Source organism: Panulirus ornatus, chromosome 15 (genome assembly GCF_036320965.1).
Source record: "Panulirus ornatus isolate Po-2019 chromosome 15, ASM3632096v1, whole genome shotgun sequence".
Lineage (NCBI taxonomy): Eukaryota > Metazoa > Arthropoda > Malacostraca > Decapoda > Palinuridae > Panulirus > Panulirus ornatus.
The window spans coordinates 37,522,931-37,535,649 of NC_092238.1; the positions used below are offsets into that span (position 1 = coordinate 37,522,931).

A 12,719-nucleotide genomic window follows, 5' to 3' on the forward strand; every position below is an offset into this window, starting at 1 on the left:
TGAGTGTGTTAAGTTTCTTTGTGGCCTTTATGTTAATGTTTGTGTCGTAGGAAGTGAATATCAGGTGTGTGTTGAATGTGATACCCATTATGGTTGGAACTTTGTTTGGTGGGAATGGTTGATCAAATGTTTAGACTCATGGGAGGGCACTGGTTGGATTCATGGCTGTTGAGGGTTAAGAGGAAGATAGTTGATTTTTGTTGACATACTGATATTTTGTTTTGGGTGAGTCTGTATTCTATGTGCGTTGAGTATTGTCACATGTTTGTTATAATTTTGTAGTGTCAGGGTGATGTGATATGATTGTGAAGTCATCTATATGAGAGAGGACTTACACACTGTGGTTTAGAGATGGTAACAGGAAATCATGTAGAAAGAGATTGCAAGTGGGTTTAAGAAAGAACTGGTCCCTAGGAATTCCAAATTAGAGCTTAAGGATTTTGGAGATGATGATTGACTGATTGTCAATTTCTGCTTCTTCATTATCCTACTTTTCACTTTTATAGACTTCGCTCTTTTGATAGTAGTATGGATAATTGGCCACCTCTTTCCATGAAAACTTGCTTGGTTTTTGATTATTGGCTATGGACTCAGTGGTATATTTTTAAGCACTCTCATTTATTGTTATGCACACGAGATTTCTTTTCGTTCTTCTGCAACAATAAGACAGTGACGACTTATGGTTACCAAACATCTGTCTATCTATATCTCTTATGCTTGTTCCCTTCAAGAACTCCCTCAAGGGGGTGGCATTCGTAAAAGAATCTCCATAACTGATGAACTCCACTGCCATTTTTTCACCTTTAGTGTCTCACTCTTAACAGGCCAGTGGAAGAGGGAAACTCTAGCTGAGTGTTTTCATAGACTCTTACCTAATGGTCACACTGACTATATGTGCCTAATGTGTCTACATAATGTTCCAACATATTTCCTCAACCTAATGCTTCCACCTAATGTTCCTCCCAAATACTTCTACCTCATCCTCATGTCTGATGTTTCTACATACTACTTTTCTCAACTGCTATCGTTTTACCTAAAGGTTTAGCAAGGATAGTGCATAGTATTCACCACTGGAAACATCTAATTTTATGAAGAATGTGTTGGATGGGTCGAGTGTTGTCAAGTGTTAAATATGACAAGGAGAGACTGTATGTTTGTGACCAGAATGCCAGCAGTTCACATGTGGTTGATGTAGAAAGAAAAGACAGCTGGCTGGGTTAGAGGAGTGCATCTTGACAGCCACTGAAGTGCTGGCTTACTATGCAGCCATCACTTACCCTCCAGATTCCAAGGCAGGGAGTAGCAGCAATAAACCTCCCTAGTCGGTGACTACCTACCACTACCTACCATTAATCTTCTGTTTATAATTTATCTTGAATAGACATCTAAAGGAAGAGCCATCTGGCTTGTTACTTGTACCTAAGCAAACTGATACTGGGGATTCGGATACCGCTGGTTGGTTAAGCCAAGATATGGTGGGATTAGTACATCTAGATTAACTTGAGTTTTGATTAGCATGCTTTGGTGGATATTTTTGAGGAAGAGATGGCCAAAGTACTAAGCTACTTCATTCCTGTTCTATGGTCTCTTTTGTTATTCAAGACAGGTTAGAGGCTATAATCTCTTTGGTTAATACTGTACATTTCTTTGGCCCATATGTTATTAAGTTGCAATAAGGTTTTTACCTCATAACTGATTTTTCCTCCATATAAGCTTGTATAACTGACTTTGATGCCTAACTCAAAATACTGACTGTTAGACATAATTTACGGCAGTGCTTGAGATGTTGATTTAGGTAAAAACCAATTAAAACATTTCTTGTATATTACAGAATAATGATGACCTTGATCTTGAAATTCGTAATCACAACAAGTTTGGTAAAGGTATAATCAAGAAGGCACGGGTCAGCCCTGATGCTTTTATCCAGATAGCTCTTCAGCTTGCATACTATCGTCATACTGGCAGGTAAGTATGTTTCATGAGCTGGGCATTTTATGTTTTGAAAGTTTAACTATATGTATAGATTAATAATAAAGTATTACTTTTTAATAGGATTTCACTGGTGAGCAAGGGATTAAGAGATCTCTGTTTCATTTAGCATTTATCAGTAACGCAGAGGTAGGATGTCAAAGATATGTTTCTGTAATGTGTAATCTTCCAAAATCCTTTGGTCCAGCATATTTAAGACTACATACTTCTGACCTGGAGTATGATTTTCCAGAGTTGGCCCTCGTGTTTACTGTGTGCTGCTGCAGCCCATGCCACCATTCTTACTGACAGAATGCATGGCAGTAAAGCTTCATACTTTTTCCTGCTGTTGTGGGATTTTTTTTCCTTTTAGAAACAAGTTTGCTGTTTCTTGTTTTAGTGGGGTAGCATCAAAAACAGACTGAATAACTTATGAGGAATATATCCTCTTGTAGTTAGCTCCTTCCTTTCTTCTTATTTCTTACTTTTTAAAAGTCATGATACAGTAAGGGAGGATTTGTAGCCTTCTACTCTATTCCATTTTAGTTAACTTTTACAACATGCAGGAGATACATAGTTGGCTTTTTTTTTCTTTTTTATCCCCAAAGATAGTTTTTGAGATATTTTCATGAATTTTGTAGTATTATCATTGAGATATTGTAAATTTTGCCCTGTGATGGAATCCAAAAAGAGTGTGAGGGATAGTGTTAGGTTCAGTACTGTAAAGAGGAAGCATATTGTGCTTACCATTATGCAGAAAGTGGTAATCCTACAAAAATTAGCTAAGGGTATATCAGTCTGTCATCTCAGTGAGTCTTATAGTGTTGAGAACACAACTAATTTAGTCTACATGATTCATTTTGGGTGTCTGAAGATGGGAGATTTGGGATAATTGCTGTCTATATCTTTGACACCCATTCCATTCGGAAACTCTCATGAAGAGGGTTGTCATGGCAGAAGATTTCCACTCATCCCTGTTAAAATTATTGGGAACAAACACATGAAGGAAATAATGTCAGATGTCTGTCAGACACCGATGCGACTGCTTCAGGGGAGAATGAAATACACTATGATACTTTAAAACATCTTTCAGAAGCCTTTATAAAATTATTATTTGGTTTGTGTAATCTAACATGCATACTTAGTGTGCTCCCATGTATTTGGGAGATGTCCATTATTATTGCCATTCTTAAGCAAGATAAAGATCCTGCCATTGCTACAACTATAGACCTATTGCATTGACAAGTGGTTTTTGTAAACTATCTATCTATCTATATCTCTGATTGCATGATTGTGGACAGACTATCTATCTGTCTATCTATATCTCTGATTGCATGGTTGTGGACAGAGTGCCAGTAGTCCACGTGTGGGTGAGGCAATTAGAAAAGACAGCTAACTGGGTCAGAGAAGTGCAACTTGACAACCACTGAAGTGCTAGCTCTCTATGCATCCGTCACTAACCCTCCCAATACCTAAACAGGATTTTTTTTTTCTATTAATATAGATAATCGCTGTTTCCCGCTTCAGCGAGGTAGCACAGGGAAACAGACATGGGTCAGCCACCCACATACACATATATGTATATCAATGCCCATACACACATATACATACATATACATTTCAGTGTTTACATATCCATACACAGACATATCCATATATGCACATGTACATATTCATTCAATAATCACCCATCTCTCTCAATTCACTTTCAGTTTTACCCATATCAATCAAGAGTTTACTTTCTTACACTCTATCACATACTCCCACCACTCCTGTTTCAGGAGTAGTGCTACTCCTTCCCTTGCTCTTGTCCTCTCACTAACCCCTGGCTTTACTCCCAAAACATTCCCAAACCACTCTTCCCCTTTACCCTTGAGCTTTGTTTCACTCAGAGCCAAAACATCCAGGTTCTGGAGAAGGCAAATGATAGAGTTGATAGAGATGCTCTGTGGAAGGTATTAAGAATATATGGTGTGGGAGGTAAGTTGTTAGAAACAGTGAAAAGTTTTTATCAAGGATGTAAGGCATGTGTACATGTAGGAAGAGAAGAAAGTGATTGGTTCTCAGTGCATGTTGGTTTGCGGCAGGGGTGTGTGATGTCTCCATGGTTGTTTAATGTGTTTATGGATGGGGTTGTTAGGGAGGTGAATGCAAGAGTTTTGGAAAGTGGGGCAAGTATGCACTCTGTTGTGAATGAGATAGCTTGGGAAGTGAGTCAGTTGTTGTTCGCTGATGATACAGTGCTGGTGGCTGATTCATGTGAGAAACTGCAGAAGCTGGTGACTGAGTTTGGTCAAGTGTGTGAAAGAAGAAAGTGGAGAGTAAATATGAATAAGAGCAAGGCCATTAGGTACAGTAGGGTTGAGGGACAAGTCAACTGGGAGGTAAGTTTGAAAGGAGAAAAACTGGAGGAAGTGAAGTGTTTTAGATGTCTGGGAGTGGATTTGGCAGCGGATGGAACCATGGAAGTGGAAGTGAACCATAGGGTGGGGGAGGGGGCGAAAGTTCTGGGAGCGTTAAAAAACTTGTGGAAGTTGAGAACGTTATCTTGGAAAGCAAAAATGGGTATGTTTGAAGGAATAGTGGTTCCAACAATGTTATATGGTTGCAAGGCGTGGGCTATAGATAGAGTTGTGCGGAGGAGGGTGGATGTGCTGGAAATGAGATGTTTGAGGACAATATGTGGTGTGAGGTGGTTTGATTGAGTAAGTAATGAAAGGGTAAGAGAGATGTGTGGTAATAAAAAGAGTGTGGTTGAGAGAGCAGAAGAGGGTGTTTTGAAATGGTTTGGTCACATAAAGAGAATGAGTGAGGAAAGATTGACAAAGAGTATATATGTGTCAGAGGTGGAGGGAACGAGGAGAAGTGGGAGACCAAAGTGGAGGTGGAAAGATGGAGAGAAAAAGATTTTGAGTGATTGGGGCCTGAACATGCAGGAGGGTGAAAGGCTTGCAAGGAATAGAGTAAATTGGAATGATGTGGTATACTGGGGTCGACGTGGTGTCAGTGGATTGAACCAGGGCATGTGAAGTGTCTGGGGTAAACCATGGAAAGTTTTGTGGAGCCTAGCTGTGGAAAGGGAGATGTGGTTTCGGTGCATTATACATGACAGTTAGAGACTGAGTGTGAACGAATGTGGCCTTTGCTGTCTTTTCCTAGTGCTACCTTGCGCGCATGCGGGGGAAGGGGGGTTTTTATTTCATGTGTGGTGGGGTGGCGACGGTAATGAATAAGGGCAGACTATGAATTATGTACATGTGTATATATGTATATGTCTGTGTGTATATATATATATATATTTTTTTTTTTTTTTTTTTTTTTTTTTTTTTTTTTTTTTTATACTTTGTCGCTGTCTCCCGCGTTTGCGAGGTAGCGCAAGGAAACAGACGAAAGAAATGGCCCAACCCCCCCCATACACATGTACATACACACGTCCACACACGCAATATACATACCTACACAGCTTTCCATGGTTTACCCCAGACGCTTCACATGCCTTGATTCAATCCACTGACAGCACGTCAACCCCTGTATACCACATCGCTCCAATTCACTCTATTCCTTGCCCTCCTTTCACCCTCCTGCATGTTCAGGCCCCGATCACACAAAATCCTTTTCACTCCATCTTTCCACCTCCAATTTGGTCTCCCTCTTCTCCTCGTTCCCTCCACCTCCGACACATATATCCTCTTGGTCAATCTTTCCTCACTCATTCTCTCCATATATATTTATTTTTTTATTATTTTTTATTATACTTTGTCGCTGTCTCCTGCGTTTGCGAGGTAGCGCAAGGAAACAGACGAAAGAAATGGCCCAACCCCCCCCCCATACACATGTATATACATACGTCCACACACGCAAATATACATACCTACACAGCTTTCCATGGTTTACCCCAGACGCTTCACATGTCCTGCTTCAATCCACTGACAGCACGTCAACCCCGGTATACCACATCGCTCCAATTCACTCTATTCCTTGCCCTCCTCTCACCCTCCTGCATGCTTAGGCCCCGATCACACAAAATCTTTTTCACTCCATCTTTCCACCTCCAATTTGGTCTCCCTCTTCTCCTTGTTCCCTCCACCTCCGACACATATATCCTCTTGGTCAATCTTTCCTCACTCATCCTCTCCATGTGCCCAAACCATTTCAAAACACCCTCTTCTGCTCTCTCAACCACGCTCTTTTTATTTCCACACATCTCTCTTACCCTTATGTTACTCACTCGATCAAACCACCTCACACCACACATTGTCCTCAAACATCTCATTTCCAGCACATCCATCCTCCTGCGCACAACTCTATCCATAGCCCACGCCTCGCAACCATACAACATTGTTGGAACCACTATTCCTTCAAACATACCCATTTTTGCTTTCCGAGATAATGTTCTCGACTTCCACACATTCTTCAAGGCCCCCAGGATTTTCGCCCCCTCCCCCACCCTATGATCCACTTCCGCTTCCATGGTTCCATCCGCTGACAGATCCACTCCCAGATATCTAAAACACTTCACTTCCTCCAGTTTTTCTCCATTCAAACTCACCTCCCAATTGACTTGACCCTCAACCCTACTGTACCTAATAACCTTGCTCTTATTCACATTTACTCTTAACTTCCTTCTTCCACACACTTTACCAAACTCAGTCACCAGCTTCTGCAGTTTCTTACATGAATCAGCCACCAGCGCTGTATCATCAGCGAAAAACAACTGACTCACTTCCCAAGCTCTCTCATCCCCAACAGACTTCATACTTGCCCCTCTTTCCAAAACTCTTGCATTTACCTCCCTAACAACCCCATCCATAAACAAATTAAACAACCATGGAGACATCACACATCCCTGCCGCAAACCTACATTCACTGAGAACCAATCACTTTCCTCTCTTCCTACACGTACACATGCCTTACATCCTCGATAAAAACTTTTCACTGCTTCTAACAACTTTCCTCCCACACCATATATTCTTAATACCTTCCACAGAGCATCTCTATCAACTCTATCATATGCCTTCTCCAGATCCATAAATGCTACATACAAATCCATTTGCTTTTCTAAGTATTTCTCACATACATTCTTCAAAGCAAACACCTGATCCACACATCCTCTACCACTTCTGAAACCACACTGCTCTTCCCCAATCTGATGCTCTGTACATGCCTTCACCCTCTCAATCAATACCCTCCCATATAATTTACCAGGAATACTCAACAAACTTATACCTCTGTAATTTGAGCACTCACTCTTATCCCCTTTGCCTTTGTACAATGGCACTATGCACGCATTCCGCCAATCCTCAGGCACCTCACCTCACCTGAGGATATATATATATATATATATATATATATATATATTAGGGAGGTAAATGCAAGAGTCCTGGAAAGAGGGGCAAGTATGAAGTCTGTTGGGGATGAGAGAGCTTGGGAAGTGAGTCAGTTGTTTTTCGCTGATGATACAGCGCTGGTGGCTGATTCATGTAAGAAACTGCAGAAGCTGGTGACTGAGTTTGGTAAAGTGTGTGGAAGAAGGAAGTTAAGAGTAAATGTGAATAAGAGCAAGGTTATTAGGTACAGTAGGGTTGAGGGTCAAGTCAATTGGGAGGTGAGTTTGAATGGAGAAAAACTGGAGGAAGTGAAGTGTTTTAGATATCTGGGAGTGGATCTGTCAGCGGATGGAACCATGGAAGCGGAAGTGGATCATAGGGTGGGGGAGGGGGCGAAAATTTTGGGAGCCTTGAAAAATGTGTGGAAGTCGAGAACATTATCTCGGAAAGCAAAAATGGGTATGTTTGAAGGAATAGTGGTTCCAACAATGTTGTATGGTTGCGAGGCGTGGGCTATGGATAGAGTTGTGCGCAGGAGGATGGACGTGCTGGAAATGAGATGTTTGAGGAAAATGTGTGGTGTGAGGTGGTTTGATCGAGTAAGTAACGTAAGGGTAAGAGAGATGTGTGGAAATAAAAAGAGCGTGGTTGAGAGAGCAGAAGAGGGTGTTTTGAAATGGTTTGGGCACATGGAGAGAATGAGTGAGGAAAGGTTGACCAAGAGGATATATGTGTCGGAGGTGGAGGGAACGAGGAGAAGAGGGAGACCAAATTGGAGGTGGAAAGATGGAGTGAAAAAGATTTTGTGTAATCGGGGCCTGAACATGCAGGAGGGTGAAAGGAGGGCAAGGAATAGAGTGAATTGGAGCGATGTGGTATACAGGGGTTGACGTGCTGTCAGTGGATTGAATCAAGGCATGTGAAGCGTCTGGGGTAAACCATGGAAAGCTGTGTAGGTATGTATATTTGCGTGTGTGGACGTGTGTATGTACATGTGTATGGGGGGGGGGGGGGGTTGGGCCATTTCTTTCGTCTGTTTCCTTGCGCTACCTCGCAAACGCGGGAGACAGCGACAAAGTATAAAAAAAAAAAAAATATATATATATATATATATATATATATATATATATATATATATATATATATATATATATATATATATATGTATACGTTGAGATGTATAGGTATGTATATGTTTGTGTGTGGACTTGTATGTATATACATGTGTATGTAGGTGGGTTGGGCCATTCTTTCGTCTGTTTCCTTGCGCTACCTCGCTAAGGCGGGAGACAGCGACAAAGTATAGTAAATAAATGAATATTTATTTTATTGATTTTAAAGAATAAATATACATATTCATACTTGCTGCCTTCATCCATTCCTGTCACCACCCCGCCACACTTGAAATAGCGCAAGGAAAAGACAAAAATGGCCTCATTCGTTCACACTCGGTCTCTGGTTGTCATGTGTAATGCACCAAAACCACAGCTCCCTTTCCATATCCAGGCCCCACAGACCTTTCCATGGTTTACCCCAGACGCTTCACATGCCCTGATTCATTCCATTGACAGCACATTGACCCCAGAATACCACGTTGTCTTAGTTCACTCTGTTCCTTGCATGCCTTTCACCCTCCTGTATGTTTAGGCCTCAATCACTCAAAATCTTTTTCACTCTGTCTTTCCACCTTCAGTTTGGTCTCCCACTTCTTCTTCCCTCCACCTCTGACACATATATCCTCTTTGTCAATCTTTCCTCACTCATTTTCTCCATGTGTCCAAACCATTTCAACACACCCTCCCCTGCTCTCTCAACCACACTCTTTTTATTACCACACATCCCTCTCACCCTTTCATTACTTACTCGATCAAACCCCCTTATTATTATTATTTTTTTTTTATTTTGCTTTATCACTGTCTCCCGCGTTAGCGAGGTAGCGCAAGGAAACAGACGAAAGAATGGCCCAACCCGCCCACATACACATGTATATACATACATGTCCACACACGCACAATATACATACCTATACATCTCAATGTACACATACATATACACACACAGCCATATACATATATACACATGTACATAATTCATACTGTCTGCCTTTATTTGTTCCCATCGCCACCTCGCCACACATGTAATAACAACCCCCTCCCCCCTCATTTGTGCGAGGTAGCGCTAGGAAAAACACCAAAGGCCCCATTCGTTCACACTCAGTCTCTAGCTGTCATGTAATAATGCACCGAAACCACAGCTCCCTTTCCACATCCAGGCCCCACACACTTTGCATGGTTTACCCCAGACGCTTCACATGCCCTGGTTCAATCCATTGACAGCACGTCGACCCCGGTATACCACATCGTTCCAAGTCACTCCATTCCTTGCATGCCTTTCACCCTCCTGCATGTTCAGGCCCCGATCACACAAAATCCCTTTCACTCCATCTTTCCACCTCCAATTTGGTCTCCCACTCCTTCTCGTTCCTCCACCTCTGACACATATATCCTCTTGGTCAATCTTTCCCCACTCATTCTCTCCATGTAACCAAACCATTTCAAAACACCCTCTTCTGCTCTCTCAACCACACTTTTTATTTCCACACATCTCTCTCACCCCCAGATCACTTACTCGATCAAACCACCTCACACCACATATTGTCCTCAAACATCCCACCTCCAGCACATCCACCCTCCCGCGCACAACTCTATCCATAGCCCACGCCTCGCAACCATACAACATTGCTGGAACCACCATTCCTTCAAACATAGCCATCTTTGCTTTCCAAGATAACGTTCTCGACCTCCAAACATTCTTCAAGGCTCCCAGAACTTTCGCCCCCTCCCCCACCCTATGACTCACTTCCGCTTCCATGGTTCCATCCGCTGCTAGATCCACTCCCAGATATCTAAAACACTCCACCTCCTCCAGCTTTTCTCCATTCAAACTTACCTCCCAATTGACTTGACCCTCAACCCTACTGTACCTAATAACCCTGCTCTTATTCACACCTACTCCCACATATACCACATATTGTCCTCAAACATTTCATTTCCAACACATCCACCCTCCTCCGCACAACCCTATCGACAGAAAAACAGATGGATTTGTATGTAGCATCTATGGATCTGGAGAAGGCATATGATAGGGTTGATAGAGATGCTTTGTGGAAGGTTTTAAGGTTATGCGGTGTGAGAGATAAGTTGCTAGAAGCAGTGTAAGGGTTTTACCAAGGATGTAAGGCATGTGTACGAGTAAGAGAGGAAAGTAATTGGTTCCCAGTGAATGTCAGCTTATGGCAGGGGTGCGTGATGTCTCCATGGTTGTTTATTTGTTTATGGCTGGGGTGGTTAGGGAGGTGAATGTAAGAGTTTTGGAGAAGGGACAAGTATGCAGTATGTTGTGGATGAGAGGGCTTGGGAAGTGAGTCATTTGTTGTTCACTAATGATACAGCACTGGTGGCTGATTTGGGTGAGAAACTGCCGAAGTTGGTGACTGAGTTTGGTAAAGTGTGTGAAAGAAGAAAGTTGAAAGTAAATGTGAATAAGAGCAGGGTTATTAGGTTCAGTGGGGCTGAGGGACAAGTTAAGTGGGAGGTAAGTTTGAATAGAGAAAAACTGGAGGAAGTCAAGTGTTTTAGATATCTGGGAGTGGACTTAACAGCGGATGGAACCATGGAAGCAGAAGTGAGTCACAGGGTAGGGAGGAGGCAAAGGTTCTGGGAGTATTGAAGAATGTGTGGAAGGCCAGAACGTTATCTGAGAGAGCAAAAATGGGTATGTTTGAAGGAATAGTGGTTCCAACAATGTTTACCTAATTAGGTAGTACTGGTAATATACCTCTATGATTGTTGGCTGCCTATCAACTACTACATAAACTAATGGAAAAAATGATTACTGTTAAATTGGTTTGGCACCTTGAAAGTAATATATAATACTCTATTGCAGTATTTTTTTTTGAAAGATTCAGTTTACCATAAACTCCTTGATACCAGTATCAAGCAATAATCAGAAAAGATTTACAAATTGTCATAATTTAGAGAGAGCATATGATACTACTTGGTTTGATATCATTGGGCATTTCTGCAAAATGGGGTTTCAAGGCAGACTATTTAGGATCATTCATTAGTTTTTGAAAGACAGTGAAAGACAGAAAAATATAGGTGAGAGTTGGTGGTGAGTGCTCAAATGAATACTTACAAGAAAAATGTGTCCTGCAGTGTTAATTGTTACCTGCTTCATTGTTGCCATTAATAGTGTTGTAGACACTTTAACAGGGAATGTTATATTATACCTCTCTGTTGATGATGTAGCTATTTGTTGTGTAACAACTTTTGAAGTTGTTCTGAGATGTGTGGAAGCTATTGTTGGTAAGTTTACTGATTTGGTTGATAAATCTAGCTTTAATTTCTCAGAGCAAAAATGTTAGTGTATTTTATAAGATCAGCAAAAAAAGGCTTCAGTTCCAAATGTATTACTGAAAGACAGTCAAAGGTCTGCAGTTCCAAATGTAATACTGAAAGGTAATCACGATTCATATGAAGAGGAAGCAAAATTCTTGATCTGAATATTTCATTTAAGATTCACGTGGACCCTTCATATTAAAAACCGACAGTCACAAAATATTTTGATGGTAGTATTTCTCTATTGCTGGGGAGTAGATAGGAAGATTATGCTGCAGTTATATGACTCATTATGTAGATTGAAACAGTGGACTTTGGTGCTCTATTTTTATAGATACCAGAGTCTGGTTGAGAGAGCAGAAGAGGGTGTTTTGAAATGGTTTGGTCACATAAAGAGAATGAGTGAGGAAAGATTGACAAAGAGAATATATGTGTGAGAGGTGGAGGGAACGAGGAGAAGTGGGAGACCAAATTGGAGGTGAAAAGATGGAGTGAAAAAGATTTTGAGTGATCGGGGCCTGAACATGCAGGAGGGTGAAAGGCGTGCAAGGAATAGAGTGAATTGGAACGCTGTGGTATACCGGGGTCGACGTGCTGGCATTGGATTGAACCAGGGCATGTGAAGCGTCTGGGGTAAACCATGGAAAGTTTTGTGGGGCCTGGATGTGGAAAGGGAGCTGTGGTTTCGGTGCATTATACATAACAGCTAGAGACTGAGTGTGAACGAATGTGGCTTTTGTTGTCTTTTCTTAGCGCTACCTTGTGCATATGTTGGGGGGAGGGGGTTGTCTTTTCATGTGTGGCGGGATGGAGACAGGAATGAATAAAGGCAGCAAGTATGTATTATGTGCATGTGTATATATGTACATGTCTGTGTATGTATGTATATGTGTACGTTGAAATGTATAAGTATGTATATGTTTGTGTGTGGACGTGTATGTATATACATGTGTATGTGGGTGGGTTGGGCCATTCTTTCGTCTGTTTCTTTGCGCTACCTTGCTAATGCGGGAGACAACAACAA

At 41.6% G+C, this 12,719-nt stretch overlaps 1 protein-coding gene across 2 annotated transcripts in view; it reads left to right on the forward strand.

Annotated features, from left to right (window-relative positions):
• The window catches only part of LOC139753855 (carnitine O-palmitoyltransferase 1, liver isoform-like), a 222,979-nt gene that overhangs the window by 196,533 nt on the left and 13,727 nt on the right, over positions 1-12,719 (forward strand). For both annotated transcript variants that reach the window (XR_011713780.1, XM_071670794.1), the window contains exon 14: positions 1,832-1,965. Coding sequence is in view for 1 of the 2 variants with exons in the window: in XM_071670794.1 (XP_071526895.1) it covers positions 1,832-1,965 (134 nt within the window). In the remaining variant the exon portion in view is untranslated. The remainder of the gene's footprint in view (positions 1-1,831; positions 1,966-12,719) is intronic.